Source organism: Ahaetulla prasina, chromosome 11 (genome assembly GCF_028640845.1).
Source record: "Ahaetulla prasina isolate Xishuangbanna chromosome 11, ASM2864084v1, whole genome shotgun sequence".
Lineage (NCBI taxonomy): Eukaryota > Metazoa > Chordata > Lepidosauria > Squamata > Colubridae > Ahaetulla > Ahaetulla prasina.
Genome location: NC_080549.1, coordinates 5,292,760 through 5,318,541, shown reverse-complemented (window position 1 = coordinate 5,318,541; position 25,782 = coordinate 5,292,760). Strand labels below are relative to the sequence as shown.

Sequence of the window (25,782 nt, the reverse complement as noted above, 5' to 3'; positions counted from 1 at the left end):
TGAGCCAGGTAATATATATCCTTGGATCTCTTATCTTGTTAAAATGCTAACTGGATACAGTACTGCTTATCAAAGCCACTAAAGGTGGGCTTTCTAAGTGAATATCACAAAATGATATTTTAGCAGTTATTTAGTTTCTTGTTATTTTGGAAACCCATGTTTTTAAAAAGCCACAACAGGGAAAAAAAACCACACTGGCACTAGCAAACTCTATTATGATTGGAAACGGAAGCCGTTTTTCTTGGTTAGCTAACAGTTATTCTATTTTATATAGTGGCACGCGTACATTGGATGTTCACATATAAATAGCATATTTATAAAGTGAGAATATCTTTATTCTACATTTGAATACTCAATATTGTGAAAATGAATAGGGTAGGAAGAGAACAGATTCTTAGAGGTTTTTTCACTGGGCTTGGAATTGGGATGGGAGCTTCATATTATTAAATAGGACAGAAAGAAAAATAATAGAAAAAGGAAAGAATAACCCCCCCAAAACTAGTGAGGGATTCTTCTTAGTGCATTTTTAATGAATAGGAGCACTTTTCATTATAGAGGCATTTTGGTCTAGTGGTCTAGAGACCGGGCTAGAAACTGGGAGATGGTGAATTATAGTTCTGCTTTAGACATGAAAGCTGGGTAGGTGAGTTTGAACCAATCACCAGGAGATGGAGAATTCTAGTTTCACCTTAGGGATGAAAAATCAGCTGAGTGATTTTGGGCCAATCATCAGGAGACGGTGAGTTCTAGTCCCATCTTAGGTACAAAAGCTGGCTGACTTTGGACCAATCACCAGGAGATGGTGAATTCTAGTCCCACCTTAGCCACGAAAGCCAGCTAGGTGATTTTGGACCAATCACCAGCGGACGGTGAGTTCTAGTCCTGCCTTAGGCATGAAAGCCAGCTGAATGACATTGGGCCAGTCTCTTTTCTCTCTGTCATCTCACAAGATTGTTGTTGGGAAAATAAAAGGAGGAAGGAGTATTATGTGTGTTCATCGCCTTGAGTTATTTATAAAGCAGGATAAAAATAAACGTCAATGCGTAACTGTAAGCAACTCGTTTGTAAACTGCAAATGAAAATCCGCTGAGTAATTGGGCCCATCAGTTATCTACCCATAATTTCTCAGTAATAAGGGCGCAGTGGAGCCTTTTTCATTGTCCAGCCATCCATGTTTATGTAATAGGGATATAATTCAAAAGAATTTGACTTCTGAAAAAATTAAACTTGATTTCAGAGTCAATATCTGTAATAATGGTTTCTTCCCGGAACGATTTTGGAATTGGATGCTTCAATAAATGCCTGAAATTATTCCCTCAAAATGAGAGACTTGAATTGGGAACTGAAATGGGGCTCAGAAATTTCTTCCACTGTTTAAAACGTTGGCTTGGGTTGTGAGACTGGACAGCCAATTTTCTGAAATGGTATAGGGTCTCCTGCCTGAGCAGGGGGTTGAAGACCTCTAAGATTGACAGACTTGAACATTGGACGCTATCTAACACAAAGAAAATCAATAGTGAAAAAAGTTAAGGTTCTACATTTCTGCAAGAAAAACAAAATGCCCAGGTACAGTATAGGTGCTACCTCGCTGACTACCAGTAGCTGTGAGAGGGATCTTGGAGTCCTAGTGGACAACCATTTAGATATGAGCCAGCCGTGTGCAGCAGCTGCCAAAAATGCCAACACAGTTCTGGGCTGCATAAACAGAGGGACAGAATCAAGATCACGTGAAGTGTTAATACCACTTTATAACACCTTGGTAAGGCCACACTTGGAATACGGCATCCAGTTTTGGTCGCGTAAAAAAAGATGTTGAGGTAAAAAAAGGTAAAAAAAGATGTTGAGTCTCTAGAAAGAGTGCAGAGAAGAGCAACAAAGATGATTAGGGGACTGGAGGCTAAAACAACATATAAGGAACGGCTGCAGGAACGGGGTATAGAATAGAATTTTATTGGCCAAGTATGATTGGACACATAAGGAATTTGTCTTGGTGCATATGCTCTCAGTGTACATAAAAGAAAAGATACGTTCATCAAGGTACAACATTTACAATACAATTGATGGTCAATATGTCTAGTTTGTCTAGTTTGTCTAGTTTGTCTAGTCAATATGTCTAGTTTGATGAAAAGAAGGACCAGGGGAGACATAATAGCAGTGTTCCAATATCTCAGGGGTTGCCACAAAGAAGAGGGAGTTAAGCTTTTCTCCAAAGCACCTGAAGGCAGGACAAGAAGCAATGGGTGGAAACTAATCAAGGGGTTGGACTAGAAGACCTCCAAGGTCCCTTCCAACTCTTGTAGTTCTATATATTCCAAGCTCCCTTCCAGCTCTATTCTGAACTGAATTGACTATTTCAGAATAATTATGTTGTTAATTAACCAATCATTTGGTTAGAAATAAGAAAAACACACTCTAACCATGGGCAGGTGACACTTTTTTCTTCAAAAGTTTCCCATAGTTTCTCATCCAGGTTACTAAACAAATTTTCATACTCAACAAGGAAAGTAAATCCATGAATTTGGAAGGATTTGACTTTTCGGGGTTAAAAAAAAACACCACTGGAAAAGTCTGAATACCTTGTATAGGGTACTTGTATTTTTTTTTATATACATTTCATTTTATACTGGCTTTTAAAGGAACTGCAGGGATTTCATAAACAGCAGAAAATCATAATCTGAAATCTTTTCCAACTCATTCCTTTTTATGAAAAGGGACTTTTTTTGTGCCTGAGCTGCAGGGAATGAGTGAGTTGGATCAGATCCCACTCGATCCCTGCTGGTTTTGGGCCACTGCCGACCGACTCCTGAAACCCAGATAATGCATCGTAATAACAGCGTCTTTTAAAGCCGATTCCAAAAGGTGGCTCTTGAAACAGAAATTTCTGTTTTTTAAGTTGTTAAAAAAAAAGGGGGGGGGTTCATATCTGCCAATTCTTCAAAGCACTTTTTCCCCCTACCCTGGGTCCCCTTCGAAAGTGATTTATCATTCAGCCCAATCCAGAACTTAACGGCCCTTTTTAAGCCGGCAGCTTTGGGGAATTGGCTCAGTGGCTAAGACGCAGAGCCTGTCGATCAGGAAGGTCGGCAGTTTTATTTTTATTTATTTATTTAGTCAATCGTATGTAAGGTAACAGGTAAAAGTATCGACATAATTTGGACAGTAAGTAAGTTTGGCGGTTCGAATCCCTAGTACAGGTCTGCGTGAGCAGGGGGTTGGACTAGATGACCTCCAAGGTCCCTTCCAACTCTAACCTCTTGATTCTAAAAATAAGCCCCATTGGAAAGCTACGAGGCTTCCCCTAAGATAGATAGAAGGAAAAGCCATGGACAAACTTCTCAAGTATTAAGAAAACTTTTTCCTCCTTTGTCCCCGCCCTCCTTCGCGCTCATTGGTCCCTTTCTCAGCGAGCCCTCCCCGCCCCTTTCCCTCCCAGTCCTCCCCGCAACATTCCACCCAACAATCCCCCGCCTCCCGCGCGTTGATTGGTCCGCCTCGTCCCGCCCTTTTTTTTTTTTTTGGGAGAAGCCCTAGCCCTTCCGCCCACCTTCTCGCGCCCCTATTGGCCAGTTCAAAGCGAGCGGTCGTTGCGCCCCGCCTTCGCCCCGCCCCTTTAGCAATGGCGGCGGCGCTCGGGGAAATTGAGCGCGGCCTCCTCTGAGGGGAAGCCGAGGCTTTTTTTTTTTTTTTTCCCCCGCTCAGCCCGGGGAGGCGCCCAGGGCGGGCGAAGAGTGTGGGAAGGCCGGGGAGGCAGGCTTTTTAGGCTTACCGCGGTGACCGGGAGGAGAAGGGCCGGGCCTGGAAGGGAATGGAGAAGGGCGCTGCCAAGCAGAAGGAAGGCCTGAGGGGGAGAGACTCCAATGGGGGCCCCTCTAGGCGCCCAAACGGCCCCCAGGAAGGACCTGGGAGCCAATTGACCGAAAAGGGCCCCATATCAAGGGCAGTGAGCACCGTGTCAGGGGCCCTGGGCCCTGGGCTGGCCCCAGGCCCCCCAAATGATGGCCCCAACCCCCATGCAGACTCTTGGCTCCCGAGGATGCTGGGCCTAGTCCTCAAAGCCTCTGGCCTGAGGGTCTCCCTGCCAGAGGCGACCCCGGTGATGGTGCTGCTCCTGCAGAGATACGTGGCCGAGGGGCTGCCACCCTTGCCCGATGCCCCCTGCCCGGCCTATTACTACGACGTGACTGTGACGGATGGCACCTACCAAGAGAAGTGCCTCCTGGCCCCTCAGCTGAACGGCCTGGTCCAGCGGAACGGGCTGGGCGCCGGGCGACAAATCAAGATCACCCACTGTTCCTACATGTACAACGAAAGGAGCCTCGGCCCGGGCTTCGCGTGCATTGAAGAGCTGGAAATCCTAGAAGGGGTTTTGGTCTTGGCCGGGCTTCCCTCCCAGCTCAGAATCTGCCACGTGAAGACCAGCCTCCCCTTGAAAGGGAGCAGGAAGCATTACCTTCCTCTCTGGAACAATGACGATCCCTTTGGGGACATGTGGGTGGCGAGGAAGCCCTTGAGGGAGGTCGGTCTGGAGGGTAAGTGGCGGAGGGCCAGGCCCACAGTGAGGCTATGGGGAAAAAGTGCAGGAACGGCACTGAGAAGGGTGGAGTGTCCTTGACATTGAGATGACATTGGAAAGGGTGGGGTGTCCTTGAAGCAGAGGTGGGTTCTGACCTATTTTGGAGAGCAGGTAGCAGAAAGTGAGTAGTTCGGAGAACCGGTAGTAAAAATTCTGGCTGGCCCCGCCCCCATCTATTCTCTGCCTCCCAATTCCCAGCTGATCTTAATCTTCCCCTGGAGTGGGGTGGGAATGGAGATTTTACAGTATCCTTCCCCTGGAGTGGGGTGGGAATGGAGATTTTACAGTATCCTTCCCCTGCCACACCCACAGAACCGGTAGTAAAAAAAATTTGAAACCGACCACTGCCTTGAAGACATGACATTGGAAGCGAGAGGCGTCCTTGGATGCTCCGACTCAGAAAATTATTGGGTTATCTAGTTTACAGGTCTGGGCTGGATGGCAAGCCATGGTTTGCCCTCCAGGAAGAAAGGCTCGGTCAAACTGATTTGAGATTCAGAGTAGCACAACAGCTCTTTTAACTCTTCTTGGATTCAGAAATTGGGGTTATCTAGTTCAGAGGTTTGGTCAGGATGGCAAGCCGTGCTTTACCCTTCAGGAAAAAGGCTTGGTCAAACTGTGGTTTGAGATACGGAATAGCCCAAAAGCTACTAGCCAAAATCAGGAAGGAATATGGGCATATGGGCGCATATATCTTTTAAGTTGGCCTTCACTCAGGGCAACTGCCTGGACATCTCCCTAAGAGCTTCAAGGAGGCCTTGAAATCAAGATGAGCAAAGATTCTCAGAAGTGTTTTGTCTTTGCTGCCTTCCTGGAGCTGAGAGAGAGCCCCACTCCCACCCCATCCAAGATACCCATCTGGCTTTGTGTCTAGTCCAAATTAGAATTCAGGATCTTCCAACCTGGTGCTTTTAACCATTACATTAATCTGGCTTTCACTTAAAGAATCGTAGTCTCTATTCATTAGAATTATATCCTGCCTTGCTTTAGCTTTCCTTCCAATTCCCTCCCACAGCAGAGACCCTATTGACTTGAGAGATATTCCGTTTTTATGGCTTACGCTGAAATGGCTTAGGCTACTTGCTCTCCTGTGTCCTAAGTACATAAAGCAGAAGTAGTTTTCTGCTTTTTCATGCAACACTAAGCTATGGTTTGGTGTCTCATTTGAATTGCCGCACTTTCAATATTTGTCGACTAGCTTTGTCTTTAATAACGCTCTAATGCTTTTCGATTTGGGACTTTGAATCTGAATCGAACCACTAAAGTTTGCATGCTTTTGAGTCTGTATCAGAGCAGTTACGTTGTAGCAATGACTAACTTATCTAGCTGGGGTTTTGAAGTTAGCATTTGTAGTAGTATACAAAAGCAATGAATTCATTGCAGCGTTGCCAGTTCTGAGTTCATATTTACTCTACTCTTTTCCCCCCTGTAGAATTCAAACCAACATCCATCTCTATTCTGGCCATGACTTGGGAAAGCAAACTCAGCTTCCCACCGTTACGTGTCAGAATCATCCATAAGTCTCGGTTACGATATTTTGGAAAACCAAAAACAAAGCTAGATGTGCCATATCAGGTAGGAATAATTCCGATACAGAGGTTTCTTTTTTTTTAAACTAGTATCTAAAATGCATTCTTGTGTTAATAATATGTGAATCCCAGTTATAATAAAGTTATAATAATAAACCTCAGTTATCCATAAAATCATTTTTATGCTGACTTACTGTTTTAGTAAACATAGTCAAGAGCTTGTAAAATACAGCCAAGCACAGTATACTTGTGTATGTGTTTATATGCACAAACCCAAACATTCTCACCACATCAGCAGTGGCTGTTGGAAAATAAAATGATGCCAGAATGATGACACACTTCTCAGCGATGTCATCGTCCAAATGCCACCTTTATATACTAGTTGCCCGACGCAAGTATTTAAATTGTGGTGTTTGTGCAGTGATTTGATCACCACATGCCTCTAGTACAATAACATGCAGTTAAATAATTACCTATTGGATTTGTTTAGAAGAGTTTATTTTGCTTTGTCAGTGTTGAGGGAGGGGAAGCAAGTAAGATTCTGCATCCATTGTAACAATTATATGAAATAGCATGCCTTCTGCAGACTTGAGTAGTTTAGCCTTCTGAAAATTTCCCTTAAGCATGTTGTTACTTTTGGTACTGTTTGTTTTCAGATATTGTGTTCTATTTTGACACTCTGCTAAACGAGCTTCACCTTGTGTAGGCTCATCCCCATGGTATCTCCCATGATGATTCCTATGTCTTAAGAAGAAAAACCTCATCCATTTGCTTTCCATTCATTAATCTAACCACAATATGCACTAAACCATAAACTAAGTCCTTTGAGGGGCTTACTTGTTTTCTGAGCTTGCTTGTTTTCTTGCAGAGGTTTCATTACTCAAACTAGGTAACATCATCGGTGCTAGTCAAGCAAGTTCAGGGAGCACCAAGGATCCCTCATTTCAATCCTGAGCTACAAATATTCTCCTTTGTTGCACTAAGTACCTTTGTTCCTACCTTTTTCAGTCCCTCTTGTTCCTTCCCAGTTTCAGCTCCTGTGGAATTTTTTGCTTGTAAGATCGGAATTTCACAGCTTAATATTGTATGCCCTTGATTAAAGTAAATCCTGCTGAACTTACATAGGGAAATATAGATAAGGATGTTGCCTTTAATGTAAAAGCTTTCTGAATAAGGGCAGTGAACTCTTCTGTTTTTGTAAAATGTGTTGCATATAATTTTCGATGATAAATTTAGGAGCAAAGTGCATAGAATGAAAAGCATGCTTCAACCTCAGGCCTTTAAAATAGCATTTCAGTAATGTGGGCTTTAACTTTTAAGAGCAAATGTTCTTATATTTGCAGGCTTATTTTGATGTGGCTGATCAATCTGGCATGGTGTTAATGGTGCTGTGGGGCTCTTTATGCCCTGAATGGTATCACAGTATGAAAATCGGCACAGTGTTGCTGCTTGAAAAATATGCTGTTAAAAAAAGTTTATCTTCTAAAATACAGTCAAGTCCTGAAGATTTGCACATGAAGAGATTCAGTTCAATAGGTTAAGTATCTCAAATACAATTTTTTTTGGGGTGGGGGTGTATAGCTTTTAAAGAAAATCCATTAGTTTGCAGTTGGTGTATCTGACCACTCTAGCTATCTGACCAACAAAGGTCTATCTGACCATTCGTTTTGCCTGCATACAATGATTATCTGAGACAAAGAATATATGTTTGTTTGTTACTTCAGGCAGTGAAGAAACCGACTGTCATAACCAATCACTCTCCTCCAGTAATCATTCTCAAATAGCAAGAAGCCATTTCCCTACTTGGCTACACGATGTGGGATCTGTATCTAATCCATCTCTTCTCAGGAGGGCTCTGCCTGCCACAATTAGTTTCCAATTATTTTGATTTTGCTTGCATCTTCTAATTTTCCAAAATTCTAATTTTCTTTTGGACACAGAAATTGGCTGGGTGACTTTGATCTGGTCAGTTATTCTCAGCCCTATCTAAACCAGAAAGTCAAAAAGTGTCAACCTACCAAAATGCACCAAATGGTCAATTTCAGCCCATAACCTTCCTTAAAGAATCCTTCATCCTTATGTACGCATATATAATAAAATCTGTAGTGAAGAAAGTGAAACGTTTTGTTGGTCAGAAAGAGCAATAAAGGAAAAACTGCTGATGAATTTAAAACAGTTTGACAGTGATTCTAATCACTGTCTTGGTAATGTATTAGATTCAAGCTCATCAAATCTATTTCTCAATAGGTCAGTGGAAGCAGATTTTATTTGTTTTGTGTTCTAGAAGTGCTGATAGGGTATGGTTAGTAATGGAGAGTTAAAAATAATGTTGGCAGGAGGAAGGTCCAAGTAAAGGATAGGTGCACATTAAACAGAATATTAACAAGAAAAGCAAGACCTCCTGTGGCATAAATAGGATGCCTAAATAGCTAATTATCTGTCATATATTTAGCAGGCTGTTTTTTGGTTGCTTGTGTTAGAATATTGAATAAATAATTTGAAGTACACAGTAAAAGAATAGCATGGCCAATTCTAATAGATTGCTTAAATTGAACTAATCAGCTCATTACACTATGAACGATTTATTATTTTTAATGTCTTGATGCATTAATTTAAGAATATGGAAGGGGGAGTTTATATAAATATAAATGCTGGCTTTCAAAGACACCCATCATCATTCCTTTAAGATTATAACCAAATTCTCCTGTTGCTTATGAATATTGATAACCATTGTTCAATGTAAAACAGTTTGCTAAGTCATGCTTTCTTTCCCCAGCTGGTAAAAAAAAAAGAAGAAAACTTGTGGAGAGCTGTAGTTTTCTTGAAAAGAATTCCCATCTAGCAGTTTTATGTGTTTCTTCTATATATCTAAGTGTTCAGGCTGATTTCTGGTGCTCCAATATCAACGTTCTTTCCTGTAGCACATTTCTTGTAATTTATCCGTGATTTAAGTGGCCTTGGAGAGACCAGTTTTGTAAAAGGCGAGATGAATAGCATACAAGTCTAATAAATTAAAAAAAAGAAGAAGTTATGGATGGAAGAAAAGAACGAGGTTAGGGAGGTAGTAGAACTAGTTTTTTTTAGATTTAATTCCCAAGAAGTACAAATGCAATATCTGTCTGCAACAGTTTAAAACAGCTGCTGTTTTGGGGGGAATTTCTTGTCGTTTGAAGCCCTGTTTTAAGTTTCTCTTAACATCATGTTTGTGTGACTTGCCACATGCCCTCCCCAAAGTGTTTAAAATTGGATCATCAAAACAACTTTTATAAAAATGTATACGTTTAAATAATTAGAACAAAACTAATGTAGCTGATAATTCAGTCAAACATAATTGTCATCATCTGATTAATTCTTTTTTAGAAATTGCTTTGAACGTTCGAGACCCTCCAGCTAAAATTAACATCATTCCAGAACATAAAATTAAACCAGAATGGAAGTTGCCCGAAGTTGAATATCAGTTTGTAACAAGGTTATTACTACTATTATTACTAATTATTTTTCCAGACTGGAATATTAGCGTTAAAAAATTGAGAGGGAGGTTAAAAAAGAAATGAAATTCTGACGTTTATAAATGCTATATGGTAATAGATACTGCCCATGTATGACATGATAACTTTCTCGGTTTAGAAGAAGCCAGGGTAAAATTCTGTAAAGAAGCAATAGATTCTCTGCGCATTTATTCCAAATGAATAGAGCTATTGCATGATAAAGAACTTTTTAATTTTATTTGTCTGCCATCTATTTCCCAAAAGCACTGGGCAGTTAAATATCAGAAAAATTACCAAAATGCCTCTCAAAAATAGTAAACCCACTCATAAAATAAATTCAATAGAGTATCAAAATTAAACTCCTTGTTGCCTGGACCACTTCATTTTGCATCGGCTGTAGCCTCTGAAGGCTTTCTAAAACAGTCATTGGAGTAATCCAAATAGGAGTGATTAAGTCACAAGTGACTAAGGAAGACCCCTCCCAGTTCTAAAAAGGAGACAATTGGTGTGTGAGATGTAACTCTGCAAAAATTCACCTGCTCCTACAGCTACCATTTTTTTTTACCATAAAGTTTTCAAATGTCTCACAAACATTTGTGGTTAGGTAGTTTGGCAGAACTGAATTCTCAGGTGAAGTAATAGCCCAGCTTGTATTGTTTGAACACCTCTATTTAGTGACTTTCTTGGATAAATAAATTTCTGGAATCTAGTGGATGGCTTTTATCTATTCGATATCCTAAGTTTTTTTATGCTTTGAATCCCAGATCCGAGTTTGATAAGTTAGCACAAAATCAGTTTTGTGACATCATTGGACTTGTACAATACGTTGGACGGGTCGAGCGCAAGAAGAAAAAAGGTATTTTCAAAGATTATATGTTTGACTGTAAAAACATGTTTAGAACATCGCTTAACATTTATTTTGTCCATATAGGTTGTGTGGATGACTTTTGGACGTATCGCTGGGTACATGTTGTTGATGGGACTTCAGAACAGCCTTTTATAATAGAATTGTTTTCCACATCTCAGCCAGATATATTTGAACAAATTTACCCAAGTATGTATTCTATAAATCTCTGTTTAATTGCTTTCTGTCAAATTTGTTTGGAATTTGAGGAATTGGGAGTATTGGATACCACTCATATTTTCTTCATCACATAGAAAGGATGAACTGTAAAGAATTCTTGGATTTCACTGATTCTAAGCTCCATATATTTAGCCAGTAGAAGAGAATATTTGTAGCCTGGGCTTGAACTGAGGGTCCTTGGTGCTCCCCAAGCTTGGTAGTTTTCTTGCAGACATTTCATTACCAATCTAAGTAACATCAATAGAAGACTGCAAGAACTGGTTTAGTGACAGCAAAATAAACTGACACCATGTTGACAGCATCTACCTCTTGTTTCCAACTTCCGTATTCCATCTGATAAGATAATGTGAAGTAGCTATCAATGCTGATAAGCTTTCATTGTAGTCCACAGCTTTATCTCGCGAGAGAAGGTAAGATTGCATTGCGGTTTAATGACAACCATCAAGAGTTCAGAGCGTTGTGATTGATTGCAAATTAAAAGAGGGTGTGTAAAAGTAAACCTTTTTAGGGTGAACCTAAAAAGTAAGAACCACCACATTGGATCATACCTAAGGTCTCATTAAATCCAGCATCTAATAATCTGCTGCATGCTTTTGGTAACTTTACAGTTTGAGGATTAATGTAATGATCACACGTGTCCCCCCATCTCTTCCACATTGTTTCTCCAGGAAGTGTTCTCCATTTGGTGATAAATGAGCTGTTTGTCATAAGGAGCTGGTGCAATATTAAAAGTTTCAGATTGCAAGTGATACTAGACGAAGCATTCTGCAAAGAATGCTTCGTCTAGTATCTAGACGATCAGTTGTCTACATTTCATCAGGCAACATTTTATTTTCCTGTACATACAGGATGTTTTTCAGTGTCACAACCTCTGCACACGAGATTGTCTTCTGTAGTTTACAGTGATAGAGATACTGTTCTTATCTCTTAATCTGCACTGTATGAGCAATGGGCCAAAGGCAGGAAGTGTTCTGAAAAAAATAATTTGAATGCTGCAGAAAAACCTTAGAAAGTGAGTTAGGTTTACAGCTTATAATAATTAGTTCGCTTTTGATCGTTTCTCTTTCAAAACTTACCATTTAAAAACTTACATGTGTCAGAATCAATCAATTACAGTTATGGATAGGCACCAGCCATCTTTTTGTAAAAATTGATTTGGTATGTGGTATGTAAAGTTACGATTAGTTTGGTTCTAATTGGGATTTGCAGAAATGGTTTTAAGGTTTGATTTTTAACTTTTTACATTCTAACTTGGATGTAACTGTAAGCCGCTCAGAATTATCCTAGGGTAAGATGGGTAGCCAATAAATTTTATAAATAAATAAATAAAATATAATAAATACATAAAAAATGGGGAATGGTATGCTGTTTGAATCTGCTTCGATTGGAGTAACTTCTAAGCCAAATAAATAAATAAAGAGGTAATATGATCCTTCTCCCTCTCTAGTGACCTACTTGGTATGTACCCAGATGAGAGTGGAACAAAATATTTCTGAGAATGGCTCCAGTACAGCCTACTTAACAACATCTATGAAAACTCAAATGTTTATTTCAGGTAAAAAAAACCCAAAGCAACCTCTTTTATAAAAACACCTATCTTCATCTCCAATCTTAAATCTATCAAGCCATGTCAGCTGTCTTTCTCCGTATCCTTTTTATCAGTTTCTGTTACTCATGTTTGCGGGGCTGTAATTGTGAGGATTGAAAGTGCTGCCCCCTTTTATTCCTTACATAAGAACCTTGCCAGATGAGACAGCTCCAAGTGGCTTGATTACTTCCCCTAATTTGACACTCCGCTGATGTTTTCTCAAGAGTGACAGCCTCGTGGGTTCTTATTTCATTTCATTTTAATGGATGCCTATTAGTGTACGTTTAAAGAGTTTCGTTTCGTTTCGTTTCTATTCTACTCTCTATTCTATTCTATTCTACATTCTCTCCCGTTCTGTTCTATTATTTTTTGTTCTGTTCTATTCCATTCCATTCCGTTGTTGTTGTTGTTTTGTTGTTTTTTTATTTGAATTTATATCTCCGAAGACTCAGGGCGGCTTACACTGGGTTAAGCAATAGTCTTCATCCATTTGTATATTATATACAAAGTCAACTTGTATTGCCCCCCCCAACAATCTGGGTCCTCATTTTGCCTACCTTATAAAGGATGGAAGGCTGAGTCAACCTTGGGCCTGGTGGGACTTGAACTTGCAGTAATTGCAAGCAGCTGTGTTAATAACAGACTTAGTCTGCTGAGCCACCAGAGGTATTTAATTGTAATTCTATTCTACTCTACTCTACTCTACTCTATTCTATATTCTATTCTAATCTACCATGCCTTTTTTTTTTTTTTGCTTTGTTTTCTCTAACATAGGATGGCATAAGGGCCAGCCATATATAAAAGATCCGAAAGTGCAAAACTTCATCCAGTGGATGAGAACCCAAGAGGAAGCCTCTTTCGTGGACAAAGTCGTCATTGGGGGATACCATCGTTTCCCGCCACTCCCGCCTACATTTGCAGAATATTGTAAAAATATGAATGGTATGCCAATTTCCTTCTGCCGGCCAGTTTGGAGTAGCCTTATTTGCAGACAAAATATTTCTGCGCACCTGTGCCCAATTGGAAATATTTATAGGTACTGAGAGTTTATCATTAGTTAAGGTTATAGCAAAGCGTAACCATTCTTCATCATTCGTTATCCCCTTTTAAACTTTGTAAGACCAGTAGTTTAACTGGAGCTCTGTGTCAAAAAAAAAAAAACCAACCCCAAAACAGCTGGACGGTGTTTGAATTTTAAAGTGACCCCATATGGTGTCATCTAATTGAAGATCAGGTACAAATGGAGGAAGAGAGAAGGTCTCTGGTTTATAGTTCATAAACCATGTACCAAGACAAATTCCTTGTGTGTCCAATCACACTTGGCCAATAAAAAATTCTATTCTATTCTATTCATGATAGTTGTCAACAGGATTGTTTCTTTTTCTCCTCATTCATGTGGCGGGTCAGTTTGAGACAGTTGGGGGATTACTCCATGATACACAAAGTGTCCTAAATGGGATGAGAATGAGAGTAACACTGGACACGTCCCATAACAGTGGACACATCCTGTAACTTTATAAGGATGTTTTTGTGCACTTAAAGGAGGCTTATGGGTTGTTGAGACAGACTATAAGCCAGGCTTTCTCAGTTGTTTGCAAAATAAACTTACTCAGAATGGTGCTGTGCCAGTTTAAAAATCAATAACCATGTTAGATTCCTTGCCATCTGAATTTCACCTACCTGTATTTATTTGGTGCTATCTTCCTTAAAAATTGCATTTCAGAAGAATTAGTTTTGATATCCATCAGTGAAATTGAGAAGGAGATTGACAGTTTGCACTACAGGGAACAGAAGCACATTGCTTTTCAAGGGATAATTAGTGCTATAAGATGTGTCAGCTGCAGCAGTACCTCCCAGGATGCCTCAGGAGAATCACCAGTGCAGGTATATGGTACTTCAACATTAATAGCCTAGCACTCAAGACAGTATGAGTATGATTAAAACTGAGATAGTCTCTATTTGAATTTAAAGAACCTGTAGTGATGACTTCTTAACTTATTTTTTCCCCTCTTATTTTGAACATGTGTAAAATTAGGAAGTTATGGTTTAAGCTTTCGTGATACCTGACCTTTTTAAAAAAAAAGATCTTGAAATATGTCATAGTTTTCTACATTGTTTGACTAAAGCAGTGGAAATAAATTGGAAGGGTGTTTGAGATAGAACTTTATATCTTAGTTAAGATCCTGTGTGGTTTTGTTTTTTTTCCTGCTGAATTGATCCTGCTATTTGCGATAATGAAACTGAATCTAGCTTTTTTTTAAAAAGGGAAGTACTAACTGGTAGACAGTGTGTAAATCTGATTTAAAATTACTTCTGCAGATCGAGAAAAGCTCATCAGTAAGTACTTCTTTGTCGGAACAGCAGCCAGCGAGAGAATCAACTTCTAAGCAGGAGTCGCCATCTCTGAGGCAACAAACCGTAGTAACCAGGAGTTGTGCAAAGAGACAGATTTCAGCTGTAGAGTAAGGAACTGTTTGCTTTTGAAGTGGAACAGAACCTCTAGTTTCTCTGGCAGTTGTGTATTTTACGTTACAGTCCAGTGATGGCAAACCTTTTGGCCTTGGTGTGTCAAAAATTTGGAAAACACCTTCCTTGAGTCTGTTGAGGTGTCTCACACCCACATCCGACCCACAAACAAAAGAGAATCTTCTATTCCCCTCTTCATCTAGTAAGCCACCCTGAAAAGCACACTGAAAAGAATAGGATGGAACTTAACGGGGGTCTATGCAGGGGCGAGTTTCAAAACCCGTCGCTACTGGTTCGCTCGTGGGCGTGCACAACGCTTCTACGCAGAAGCGTCTGGGCGAGTGGGCAGAGCCTCCTGCCGCCGCTGCTACCGGTTCTCCCGAACCGGTAGCAACCCATCACTGGGTCTATGTGAAGATTTGCATCCAGGTAGGAAAAAGGAGAGGTATAGATAAAAGATGGGGACTTGCCTTATCAGTAGGTACAAATGAAAATCATCTGGATGTCCTTGTTCACCACAAATTAGACATTGAGATAGCAGTCTGATACAGCTGCTAAAAAAAGCAAACACTTTTTTATTCTGCCTTGGTCAGACCCCACCTGAATTAGTTTTGGACTGTTGGCCTGTTGATTTGGCCTCCAGCAGCCTAATCAGACGAGGAGGCAGTGTGGGAGTCAGGACCAGCATCAAGGCAATTTAAGAGATCCGAGGGGGAAGAGGGAATGGAGCTGGCAGAGAGAGAGAGACAGAAGTGGAGTCTGTGCCTGAGCCATCTATCAGCCCTCAGATGGAGAGTCAACAGCCCCTGGGTCTGGAGGTGGCTGATGAGGAAGAGGAGGAACAGCTGGGTCCAGTGCCTTACGCGCGGATGCGCAGAAGGGAGAGGAGAGGAGAATAGGGAAATCCCTGGGCTGATCCTTGGGTTGGAAGAGCCACCGCTGCTATTGAAGCCCCACCCTAGCTCTGTGAATAAAGGGCAGGGGGCAGAGATGAATAGGTGTGGTAGACAACTATTCATCTCCCGGCCAGACGGACTTGTTAGCCTGCTGTGTGAGAGAGAGACTTTGCTGGGGCTGCTGGGGCTCCTAATAAAGGGAACATTTATTTAACTGCAGAGGGTTTGTTGTGTTTGGGAGCCAGGTCAGAGCAGAATTAGTGTGTGTGGTTCTCAGTATCATTGTTCAAAAATGACAATGATGGAGCCAGTTCACAGCTGAACTTGCAAGATGACAAGGGCTTTGGAAAACAAGCAGTTATTTAAAAAATTGGGTAGATTTAGCCCACAGAAGAGAATGCTAAGGGGAGATACGACTTGAGTCTCCGTTCCCCCAGAGGGCAGGACCAGAACGATAGGTTGAAATTACAGGGCTAGGTATCCGGTGGAACTGCTTGATCCTATGATCTGTTAGTCTGTACAGGTTGCAGCATGAAGTGGTGGGTTCTCTTTTACTGTAAGTCTTGGATGGAAGCCAAATTGTCCTCTGTCAGAGATGCTGTAGCACACAGGTGTCAAACTCGCATCATCATGTGACGTATCGTGACTTTTCCCCCCGTTTGCTAAACCGGAGGTGGGCATGGCCAGTGTGCATCCAGGCCACGAGTTTGATACCCCTACTCTATTGGTTCCTTCACTCAGCTGGACTGGATCACCTATAATTCAGTGCTATTTTAATGCTTCCTATTGAGGGGTCCTTGGATGGAGGGTGAGCCAATTTCCAAGCAATATCTTACAGAAAGCTAGCACTTCATCTTACACTCTGTCACTTACTCATATCATTGTACAGTACACTTAAACATTTGTTGCTTAATATCACCCAGCCTCACAGATGAGCAAAAAAATACAAAACAGAACTAATTGGTAATAGATGGAAGCGTTTCGATTCTCTTTGGAAACATAATTATGTGATCTGAGCTCATGATAAAAGAAGCTGTTTTATTGTAAAATAATTGACGCCTCCAAAGAAACTTGACGCTTGTTAACTATATTTTTAAGGACCACGGATCACCCTCCTGTGTCTTCTCAGCATTCATATTTGACAAGGTCAACAAGCAAAAGAAGAACGTAAGTGGCCAATCCTTTGTAATTTCATTGCATATTTTTTTTAAAAAAAGCAGTGACTTTTACTGTCATTTTGCTGTCTAGCAATTTTGTTTTGGTTTTTTTTAGTTCCAGTTTTTTGCAAAGGATGTGTGCGGTGTATTTTTGTATAGCTCACAATGTGGGAAAGGAACTGAACCTGTGTCCCAGTGCAGACTGCACTGGCTACCTGTGGCCTTTCGAGTGCACTTTAAGGTTTTGGTTACTACCTTTAAAGCACTCCATGGCTTAGGGCCTGGGTACTTACGGGACCGCCTGCTGTTACCACATGCCTCCCACCGACCCGTACGCTCTCACAGAGAGGGACTTCTCAGGGTGCCGTCTGCCAAGCAATGTCGGCTGGCGGCCCCCAGGGGAAGGTCCTTCTCTGTGGGGGCTCCCACACTCTGGAACGAACTTCCCCCGGGTTTACGCCAAATACCTGACCTTCGGACATTCCGTCGCGAACTGAAGACACATCTTTTCATTCGCGCGGGGCTGGCTTGAATTGAATTTTATTAATTTTAAATTTTTATTAATTAATTTTAAATGGGGTTTTTAGTTTATTGTATATTTTTACTTCTCAGGCTAATTTTAAAATAAGTTTTTTAATTACATTTTAAATTGTACATTGTATTATCTGTTTTATTTTTGCCTGTCCCTGTCCCTGAGTCCTTCGGGAGAAGGGCGGTATAAAAATCAAATAAATAAATAAATAAATATATCAGGGGTGTCAAACTCACCTCATGGCGTCATGTGATGTATCATGACTTTCCCCCCCCCTTCGCAAAACTGGGCATGGGCGTGGCCAGCCCATGATGCATTTGACCCGCAGGCCGTGAGTTTGACAGCCCTGTTGTGGGGAGAGGAATATAGTCTTTCCATTGAGGCAAATAACACTGGAATGCGAGAGTCTTCTATCCGTGCTCTTTTACTCTGTCGGCTTCCTTTAAAATGAGGATGCTTTTAAATTGTAAGGAGTAAGAGAATTCTACATATTTTGCTCAGTCGCTGAGCAATTTGTCTTCAAGGGGAGCATAAATGCTGTAAAGCGGGGGTGTCAATCTCAAAGCCGAATCCGGCCCACAGGGTGCTTCGATCCGGCCCATGGGGCCACCCTGGAAACAGCAAAGGACCGGCCCGCGGTGCCTCTGCCAGCGTACAGCCCCATCAGGCTCCGTTTTTGCTGGCGGAGGGCTAGCAAAACAAACTAAAAACGAAATAAAAAGGGAGAAATGTTTCCCCTTTTGCATTTGAGCGTGCAAGAAGAGACAGGAAAGGAGAAAGGGAAAGAGCAAAGAGCAAGGAAGGAAAAATAAGGAAATAGGGGAAGGGAGAAGAAAGGAGAATGAAGAGGGAAGGAAAAAGAAGGAAGGAAGGTTACAGTGAGAGTGAGGAAAGTCCTGCCTTACCACTTGGCCACCACAGGCACCCCCAACACGAGTGATGTTGAGTTGGCCACGCCCCTCCCCCTTCCCCCAGGTCAAGCACAACCCTGATGTGGCCCTCCATGAAATTGAGTTTGACACCCCTGCTGTAAATTAACACTCTTGGGTCAGATATCAGGATGCACATATGTAAGGGTTGGTTTTCTGTGATGTCATCACATGTTACTTGTCATTTTTGTCTGGTTCTAATTGGCAGTAGATGCTGTGCTTCCGCCTACTTTCCTCAATAGCTATTAGGGATTCACCTGAGACCTGGTTTTCCCCAGCCAGACTACTAACAATAGCTTTGGAGCAGGGGGAAGAGCAGGAAAATTATATGGGAAGCATGGGGAATCCCCTTCCCTGGGTGTTTATCAACATAGACTCACATACCAGCTGTGTCATATTTTCTTTTTGACTCATAAGATTAGTCACCTCGAGATTCTATGAATTAAAAATCATAATTATGCATAATACGATCAGATATTTTGCTGCTCTCAGTAATGATATGCTTGGATTTTTGAAGGTTACCCAATTTTCTGCAAGATAATTCCGACGCCAATAAAGACAATGCAGAAGTGATGGAAACAGCACAGACGCACGAAAGTACGTAATTTGCCTCTGAAGGTTATATTAGTAACAGCTTTTTACCTTCCAGTAAACTAGGGTGGAAATCAAATAGCAATAATACGCTTCCTCTGTCTCTGATGTTATTGTTAATATGTTAATATGTATGGTTTTTACATGGTTGCCTAGGTGAAGTTTTATTTTTTCTGTGTTGCTTAGCTCCTTGCTGCTAATTGGAGGAGAAGTAGTAAAGGCATTGCCTGGAATAGGTCAGCCTTGCTTTTTAATTTCAGATTGATTCCTTCTTATGAGGTGCAACGGTTGTGCTTCCTTATGAATGTAGCAATGTGATTTAGGATGGGGGTCCACAACCCCCGGTCAGTGGGACAACCCCCGGACCGCAGCCTGCCAGTAACCAGTCCATGCAAACAAGGAAAGCCCCATCCGCGGGATGCAAGCAGCACATGAAACCATGTTCCTTCCGGTCTGCAGAAATATCCTCTCCCCTGGTGCTCGAAAGGTTAGGGGCCCCTCATTTAGCATGCATTTTGTTGATCAATGGTGTCAAACGGCATCATCCCATGACATAGCGCGACTTTTTACCCCTTCACTAAATCAGGCTTGGGCGTGGCCACCATCCAGCCCACGGGCCAGGAGTCTGACACCCCTGTTGTGGATCCTTACTGGTTATTTTGCTTTATTTTATTCTGGTATGCAGATCTAGTATGCAAAATAGCTACCGCGTTTTCCCCAAAATAAAACAGGGTCTTATATTAATTTTTGCTCCAAAAGACATGTTATGGCTTATTTTTCCTGGTTAGATCTTATTTTGGGGAAAATACAGTACTAAATGCTTCCATCTGCTGACGATCTTAACGGGCTTATTTTTGGGGTAGGACTTACATTACGAGCATCCTGAAAAATCATGCTAGGGCTCATTTTCCAGTTGGGTCTTATTTTCGGGAAAACGGTATATTAAGCTGTAGAGTTTTTTTTTGTTTGTTTTTTAAAGCCAATGGTTCCTTGGGATCAAGGGGAGAATTCCAAGGCCGTGACAGTTGGTATTACCCAACAGTTGAAGTTTGCTGCAGTGCTGGTTAATATTCCGCTCGGATGCCTGTCTTCAAATTGCATCGAAAGAGACGCATAATCCAGTTGTTTTAAACTTTCATTGAAATCATTAATGTAGCTTTTTGCATTATTCACTTTCATTCGTTTCATGAATTTTGGATCACATAATCTCATGGCCTTTGCCGTTTGGAGTTAATTCTATTATACAAATTAAATTATACAAATTAAAGATGAATGAGAGGCTGTATAAAAATAATCTAAAGCAGAATAGACGACCTATCCATCATTCAATTAACTATTAAATTGTTTTCCTAGTCATAAAAAATATCTAATAATGTACTTTAGTCTTTAATAATGACCTGTCCTATTAGCAACTAGATTTCTGTCAGGAGCTATTAAGCAACTTGTTTATGGAAGGACTATATCATAAAATAAAAGATAATATGTATTGCATTTATCTATTACATTAGTACTTCTTGTGGTTATATTTATTATAATTATCATTTGTGCTTATCTCTTTTTAGTCTTCGGACTAACACTGTTCTATATATCAGTGGCCATAGAATGTAAAAATACTGAATTTATTACGACACTAGAAAGGTTACTCACTCAAGCAGTATTGAAATTGAATTGGCAAATATTCTTAGATTGGGGTGAGCAACTTTTTGCAAATGGAGGGGTCCAGTTAAATTTCAGAACACCTGTGAGTGCATTTTTAAAAAGTAGTGGGTGGAGTAAGAACAAAAACCAAATTTGAATTCATCTAGTGAAAAATTAAAATATAGTTAATAATGACTTCCCTTTGGGAAGACGCAAAAACCAAACAATAATTGTGTGACAGATCTTGGAGGTTGTATAGCTGTGATTTAAAACAGGGGTCAAAAAAGTGTGTCTTATAGTCAGAAAAATATGACTATAGATTTGCCTTCATTTGTGAAAGCTGGTGATTTTTAGTTCACAATTCTGGAAAGATTAGGGATAGTTCGCTTTTCTGTCGGCCAGGATCCTTGTCTCAGCTCTAGAATATACATCAGCTTCAGAATTCTTCAGGAGCTCCCCTTACATAGGCTGAAGAAGCTCCTCTGATTTGCTGTTTTGAATGCCTTTCCTGGTCAAACAGCCCTTTTGGAGGTGAGATTTAAAATCATCTGGATTACAGATTATATCTTTATATTAGCAGGTCACAAAGAAATAGCCGATGGGTCTGAAAATGTTCATCGACAAAGGATGTGCCCCAATTCCTGGGAAAGTGTCCTCTGGACCTCTGTAAAAGAGAACTTAGTGAAGCACTTGAACTTCAGCAAGATTTTCCCAGAAAGCTTCCCTTGTAAATTTAATTACTCTCACAAAGAAGTCCTGTTGAAACAATACAATCTTCAGGCAGCCAAATTCCAGCCAGAAAAATGCCTGGCGAGTGGAGAAATGAGTCACTTTGAAAATGCCTGTCCTCTTGAATACTATCAAGTGGCTATTCTCGGTAAGTAACTACTAACACACTTAGAAAATTGAACATTTTGTGGAGCTTTGTCTTAACCAAAAAGACAATGCCACACTGTGCTACAAGGGACATGATTCATGTTTGCTGCTCTGTAGGAATGGGACTTCTTTTGTGTTTTCGAACAACTGAAAAGGTAAGCTAAAAGAGCCGGGGTGACGCAGTGGTTAGAGTGCAGCACTGCAGGCTACTTCAGCTGACTGCTAGCTGCAGTTCGGCAGTTCAAATCTCACCGGCTCAAGGTTGACTCAGCCTTCCATCCTTCCGAGGTGGGTAAAACGAGGACCCAGGTTGTTGGGGGCAAGAGGCTGACTCTGTAAACCACTTAAAGGGCTCTAAAGCGACATATAAGTCTAAGCACGATTGCTATTGCTAGTCTACCCAAAGAACCTTTTTCCATAGGGCCAAAGAGGCTATAAAGCACATTATTCTTTAAAGTAGGGAATTTCAAGAGTAAACACAAACTTTCCAGGTGCTAAAAGCAAAACGTTCCTGGATTTGTGGCACCATACTTGATCTGCCCCAAGCTGTATGTGGAAAACAGGGAATATTATCGGTTTAGCATTGGTCAGTTTACTATATGTTGTTCAGTTTAGAAATCCAATGATAGAAACAACTCAGAATCTACTGCAGTAGTCTGAAAGGAAGGCAGATAATGAAAGAAAGAAAAAAACCCGTGGGTGAATTGTCTGTATTTAATAGAATTATGCTCATATTTTGAAACATGACTCAGGACTGGCTATCTGCTTAAAGCGGGTCATGTTGTCATTGGTTTTGAATTAAACATTGGAAAAATGAGCCCAGCAACAAACAATGTAGGAATGCAGATGTTTTCCTAAATTCTTTCAAGGAAAGATCGGACTGGCAATTGTCTACAGCTTTGGGAAATGAAGTATGAGACTTGGCTCTTGGGCTTAAAGCTTTGTTTGATGACCAGATTCTTGAAGACGGTTTTTATAGTTCGTCAACCCACCTTTTTGGCATTAACAAAAGTAACGTATCTCTTGAACAGGCGTCAATCATGATATAGCTGTAGAGGTTGCCCTCCTGAATGACTCTTACTTATTTCAAGTCAAAAAGGTATCACAAAATGCAGCACCTTCTCACAAAAATGGCACCACACCTTGCCAGGAGACCATTAACCAAGGAGGAGCTTTTGAGTTACTTTCACTTCCAGGTAGGAATCTTCCAGATAACAATGATTTGTGCATGGCGGTTGTCACTTGTCTAAAAATAAGCAATTGCAAACGAAGTCTTAAGAATCTGATAGCTCAATTCATCATAATCTCCACCGTAGAGCTGTCTTCCAAGCAATTTTATTGAGAGCCAAATTGAGGGTTTTGCTGAGTGGTGCTCTTCTAGCCTTAAAAATCATTTAAATCTAGATGGACTGATCTGTTTTCTTCTGAAGAGGGATACAGAAGTATCCAGTAATGAGACTTTTAAAACTCCCTTTTTTTTTTCTGTTTTTAAAAATACTTATCCTGGCAGCTGTAAAGAATTTAAAGAAGACAACCACATGTTTAAACAAATATATTTTCATTGCAGGTAGTTTGCCTTCGGTGGCTTTGAATTTCTAACTCGAGTGTGGGTTGCTTGCAAATTATCCTCTTCAAATTATCAATGCCAACTTTTCTCTCTGCTATGTTAAGATTTTCTGCCTTCCAGATAATGGAAGATCAAGGAAGAGATCTTTATGGGGCCAGTCAGTTTGTTTCTATAGATTTTTATATTGGGAAACAGGGAGCTATTTAAAAAAAAATATGTTGAGAGTAACTCCTCCAAATTCTGTAAAAGGGAAGAAGTTGCCATGCTCTTTTAAAATAAAAATGGTGGATTTAAGCAGTGAAGTGGGTCGTTTCGTGACTCACTGCTTAACTTTGGGAATTATAAATCACGGCATTTCCCTCTTTTTAATTCTTGTCATCGATGGGTTTTGTTTAAAATCAAAACGGCTGACACTCTTGCTATCGCAGGGTTTGAAAAGTAACCTGGAGCTACAATTGCTCTGCATATTGTAATTGGCTTGCCACATTATTGGGGGTGGGATTATTTTTCTTTCCTGTTCTTGCACACAACCATTCTGAAATTAATCTTAGGTAAACTGATGAACGGGGGACGGCTTTTCCCGAATGTGTAACATGTCCATTATCTGTTTGCTTACTAGATGATTTCAAAGCCGCTGCCCTAGAGAACCAACGTGTCATCTGTATTCTGGATGTTTGTCCTCTGGATAACGACAAAACCGAAGTCTTACTTAGGAAAATATATAAGATAACAGAAATTGATGTAGTCAACCAAACATAGCTCATGGTTTGACATAAATGTATTGCAAAACTGAGAAGAGGATTAAACTTGCAAAAAAGAATGTTTTTCTCCTGCTATGCTATCCGCAATTTGGATATTTTAGCAGTGGTTAAGGAAAGTTTCTGGTTCTTTTGTACTTGAATTTTACAGAAGTGTTTGGACAGATACTTGCCTCTCAAATCAGGGTGTTTTCTGGCAACAAGTACTGCACACGTATTGCTTTCTTAACCTTTGTTTAAGTTTAAAGTAGCAAAAGATAAGCCAGCAATGCATCCGCTAGTCAGATCCTGTCCTGTGATAACTGGAAAGACCGTGGCTCTTTTGCTGCTTATCTCTGCTTTCTGGGTGACTGAATTTGGTCTGATTATGAAAAGTTTGTTGCGGGCAGTGAGCATCTATAGTTAGGATGGAGGTGGGGTGTATTAAGGAGTAGAATTGCTTCCCACAGAAGTTGCCTCACGAAATCGCCTTTCATCGACAGTCTGCAGAAGGCTTGGATGAAGGAAAGCCACCAGTTTGTATTTTGAACTTGTTTGTGGAGCCTGCACAAAGGCTGCAAGCAGGGAGTGTGTCATTGCAGTAATCAAGCCCCTTAAGCTTTGCTGTGTCAACTCTGGATCATGATTACATTGCCAGCTGATCATTATACAGTTGCGGCCCCTTCCGCAGATGATGAGCTGAGGGGAGGGCGAAACACTCCAATCAGAAGTCGTAATTTTGGGTTTTGTTGCAGAATGGAAATGAAGTAGAACTGCATTGGGTGCAGAAGTACCAGTCTAGCGCAGACGGGTAAAATCATGTGGTTTGAGAACGGGCATAGTACAGCTGCAGCCCAGTCACCCAGAAAAGGGAAGTCGAACGTGTGTATTTGTATTCAGCCTTGGAAGAAGTGAGTGCGCCTTTTAGCGTGACTTGGAAGAAACGTGTGGTCTTGTTTTTTTTGTATATTGTATTGCACTATGGCTTTGATATTGTAGTTGTTTATTGACAGGGCCACAGAGAAACTGCTGGGTTTGCCCTGAAAACCATCTTTCTCGCTGCTCTCTTTCCTTCCCCAGACTGAAACAACCAACGTGCCAGTAATTCCAGCTACCCCTTTCTATCAAGAAATGTCAGGTTTGACAAATGCCCTACTTGGTCCTTTTAGTGCCAAAATCCTTTCCTTTTTTCTAGGATTTGAATTTTTTTTAATATAACCATTATAATGTTCTGCAGTTCGCGTCTGTTTCAATATATTGATTTTAAGATGATGATGTCTGAAAAATTTTATACTGAAAGAAAGAATAAAAATGTATCAAGCGTGTAATTGTCTATAGTGCCAGAAGTTGTCCAACTGCTTCCAGTTGGAATAAATGCATTTATATAAACTTCTTGGTTCAAATAGTTCCTCTAATTCCTACTATTGTTTCACAATATGGATGGGTAGTGGGGAGGGAGAGGAAGAGGAATTGCCAAAGATGATGTTGGTTACGACCAGTATTGGAAAATTAAGTTGCAAAAGATTAATAGAGCCAGCATGTTATTTCAGTGTTCAAACCCGGGTTAAAAAAAAACTGTAGTGAACCCTAGACCTGCCTAAAATCATTGTGATAAGTTCAAACTGTATGTATTTTTATAACATTCATTTGAAGCGAGGTTTCGCTTTAAAAAATCCTTTAAAATAAAAGTGATGTTCTACATTAGCAGAGTTTTGGATTTTTTCTTTCTAAAAAAGGCTTATTTTATATAGATGAATCTGTTGACTTCTTAATTTAAAGTGACTCCAAAGCGTTTGCAAGACTATAACGTCGGAGGTGTAGTCGCCTCAGGCTAGAAAAGGGAGACTGGGAATTCTAGTCCTGCTTTAGGCACAAAGCCAGCTGGGTGACCTTGGGCCAAGTCACACCACCTCAGCTCTAGGAAGGAGGCCAGGGCAAACCACTTCCAAAATCTTGCCAACAAAACTGCAAGGACCAGTCCAGGCAATCTCTAGAAGTCAACAAAGACTAGAAGACAAATAAGCTTAGATGAATTCTACCAGAATAATTATGATTGGCTATTTTTCCTCAAATTCCCTTGTGTTTATTTAGATGGGAACATAACACCTTGCAGACGAAGCACCTTATTCTT

The 25,782-nt window shown here is 40.7% G+C and overlaps 1 protein-coding gene across 2 annotated transcripts; it reads left to right on the top strand.

The window, feature by feature from the left end:
* The first annotated feature begins 3,621 nt into the window (after positions 1-3,621).
* RADX (RPA1 related single stranded DNA binding protein, X-linked) lies at positions 3,622-25,355 on the top strand. 2 transcript variants are annotated; one of them, XM_058196839.1, is made up of 15 exons: positions 3,622-4,529; positions 6,006-6,148; positions 7,446-7,638; positions 9,463-9,571; positions 10,355-10,446; positions 10,522-10,644; positions 12,122-12,229; positions 13,037-13,204; positions 13,986-14,146; positions 14,582-14,724; positions 16,723-16,791; positions 18,760-18,839; positions 21,049-21,348; positions 22,379-22,543; positions 23,534-25,355. In XM_058196839.1, exons 1-15 carry the CDS (start codon positions 3,806-3,808, stop codon positions 23,671-23,673), a joined length of 2,718 nt encoding a protein of 905 aa, XP_058052822.1. In that variant the 5' UTR covers positions 3,622-3,805; the 3' UTR covers positions 23,674-25,355. The 2 variants fall into 2 exon arrangements, with proteins under 2 accessions (XP_058052822.1, XP_058052823.1); XM_058196840.1 differs by having other exon boundaries at positions 3,623-4,529; positions 21,052-21,348.
* The last annotated feature ends 427 nt before the right edge of the window (positions 25,356-25,782 follow it).

Bases quoted from the DNA above. Each gene is read 5' to 3' on its own strand.
- RADX (XM_058196839.1), top strand. From the start codon at position 3,806: ATGGAGAAGGGCGCTGCCAAGCAGAAGGAAGGCCTGAGGGGGAGAGAC. The intron at 6,149-7,445 runs GTAGGAATAATT...TTATATTTGCAG, and splicing joins AGCTAGATGTGCCATATCAG to GCTTATTTTGATGTGGCTGA. The intron at 10,447-10,521 runs GTATTTTCAAAG...TTGTCCATATAG, and splicing joins CGAGCGCAAGAAGAAAAAAG to GTTGTGTGGATGACTTTTGG.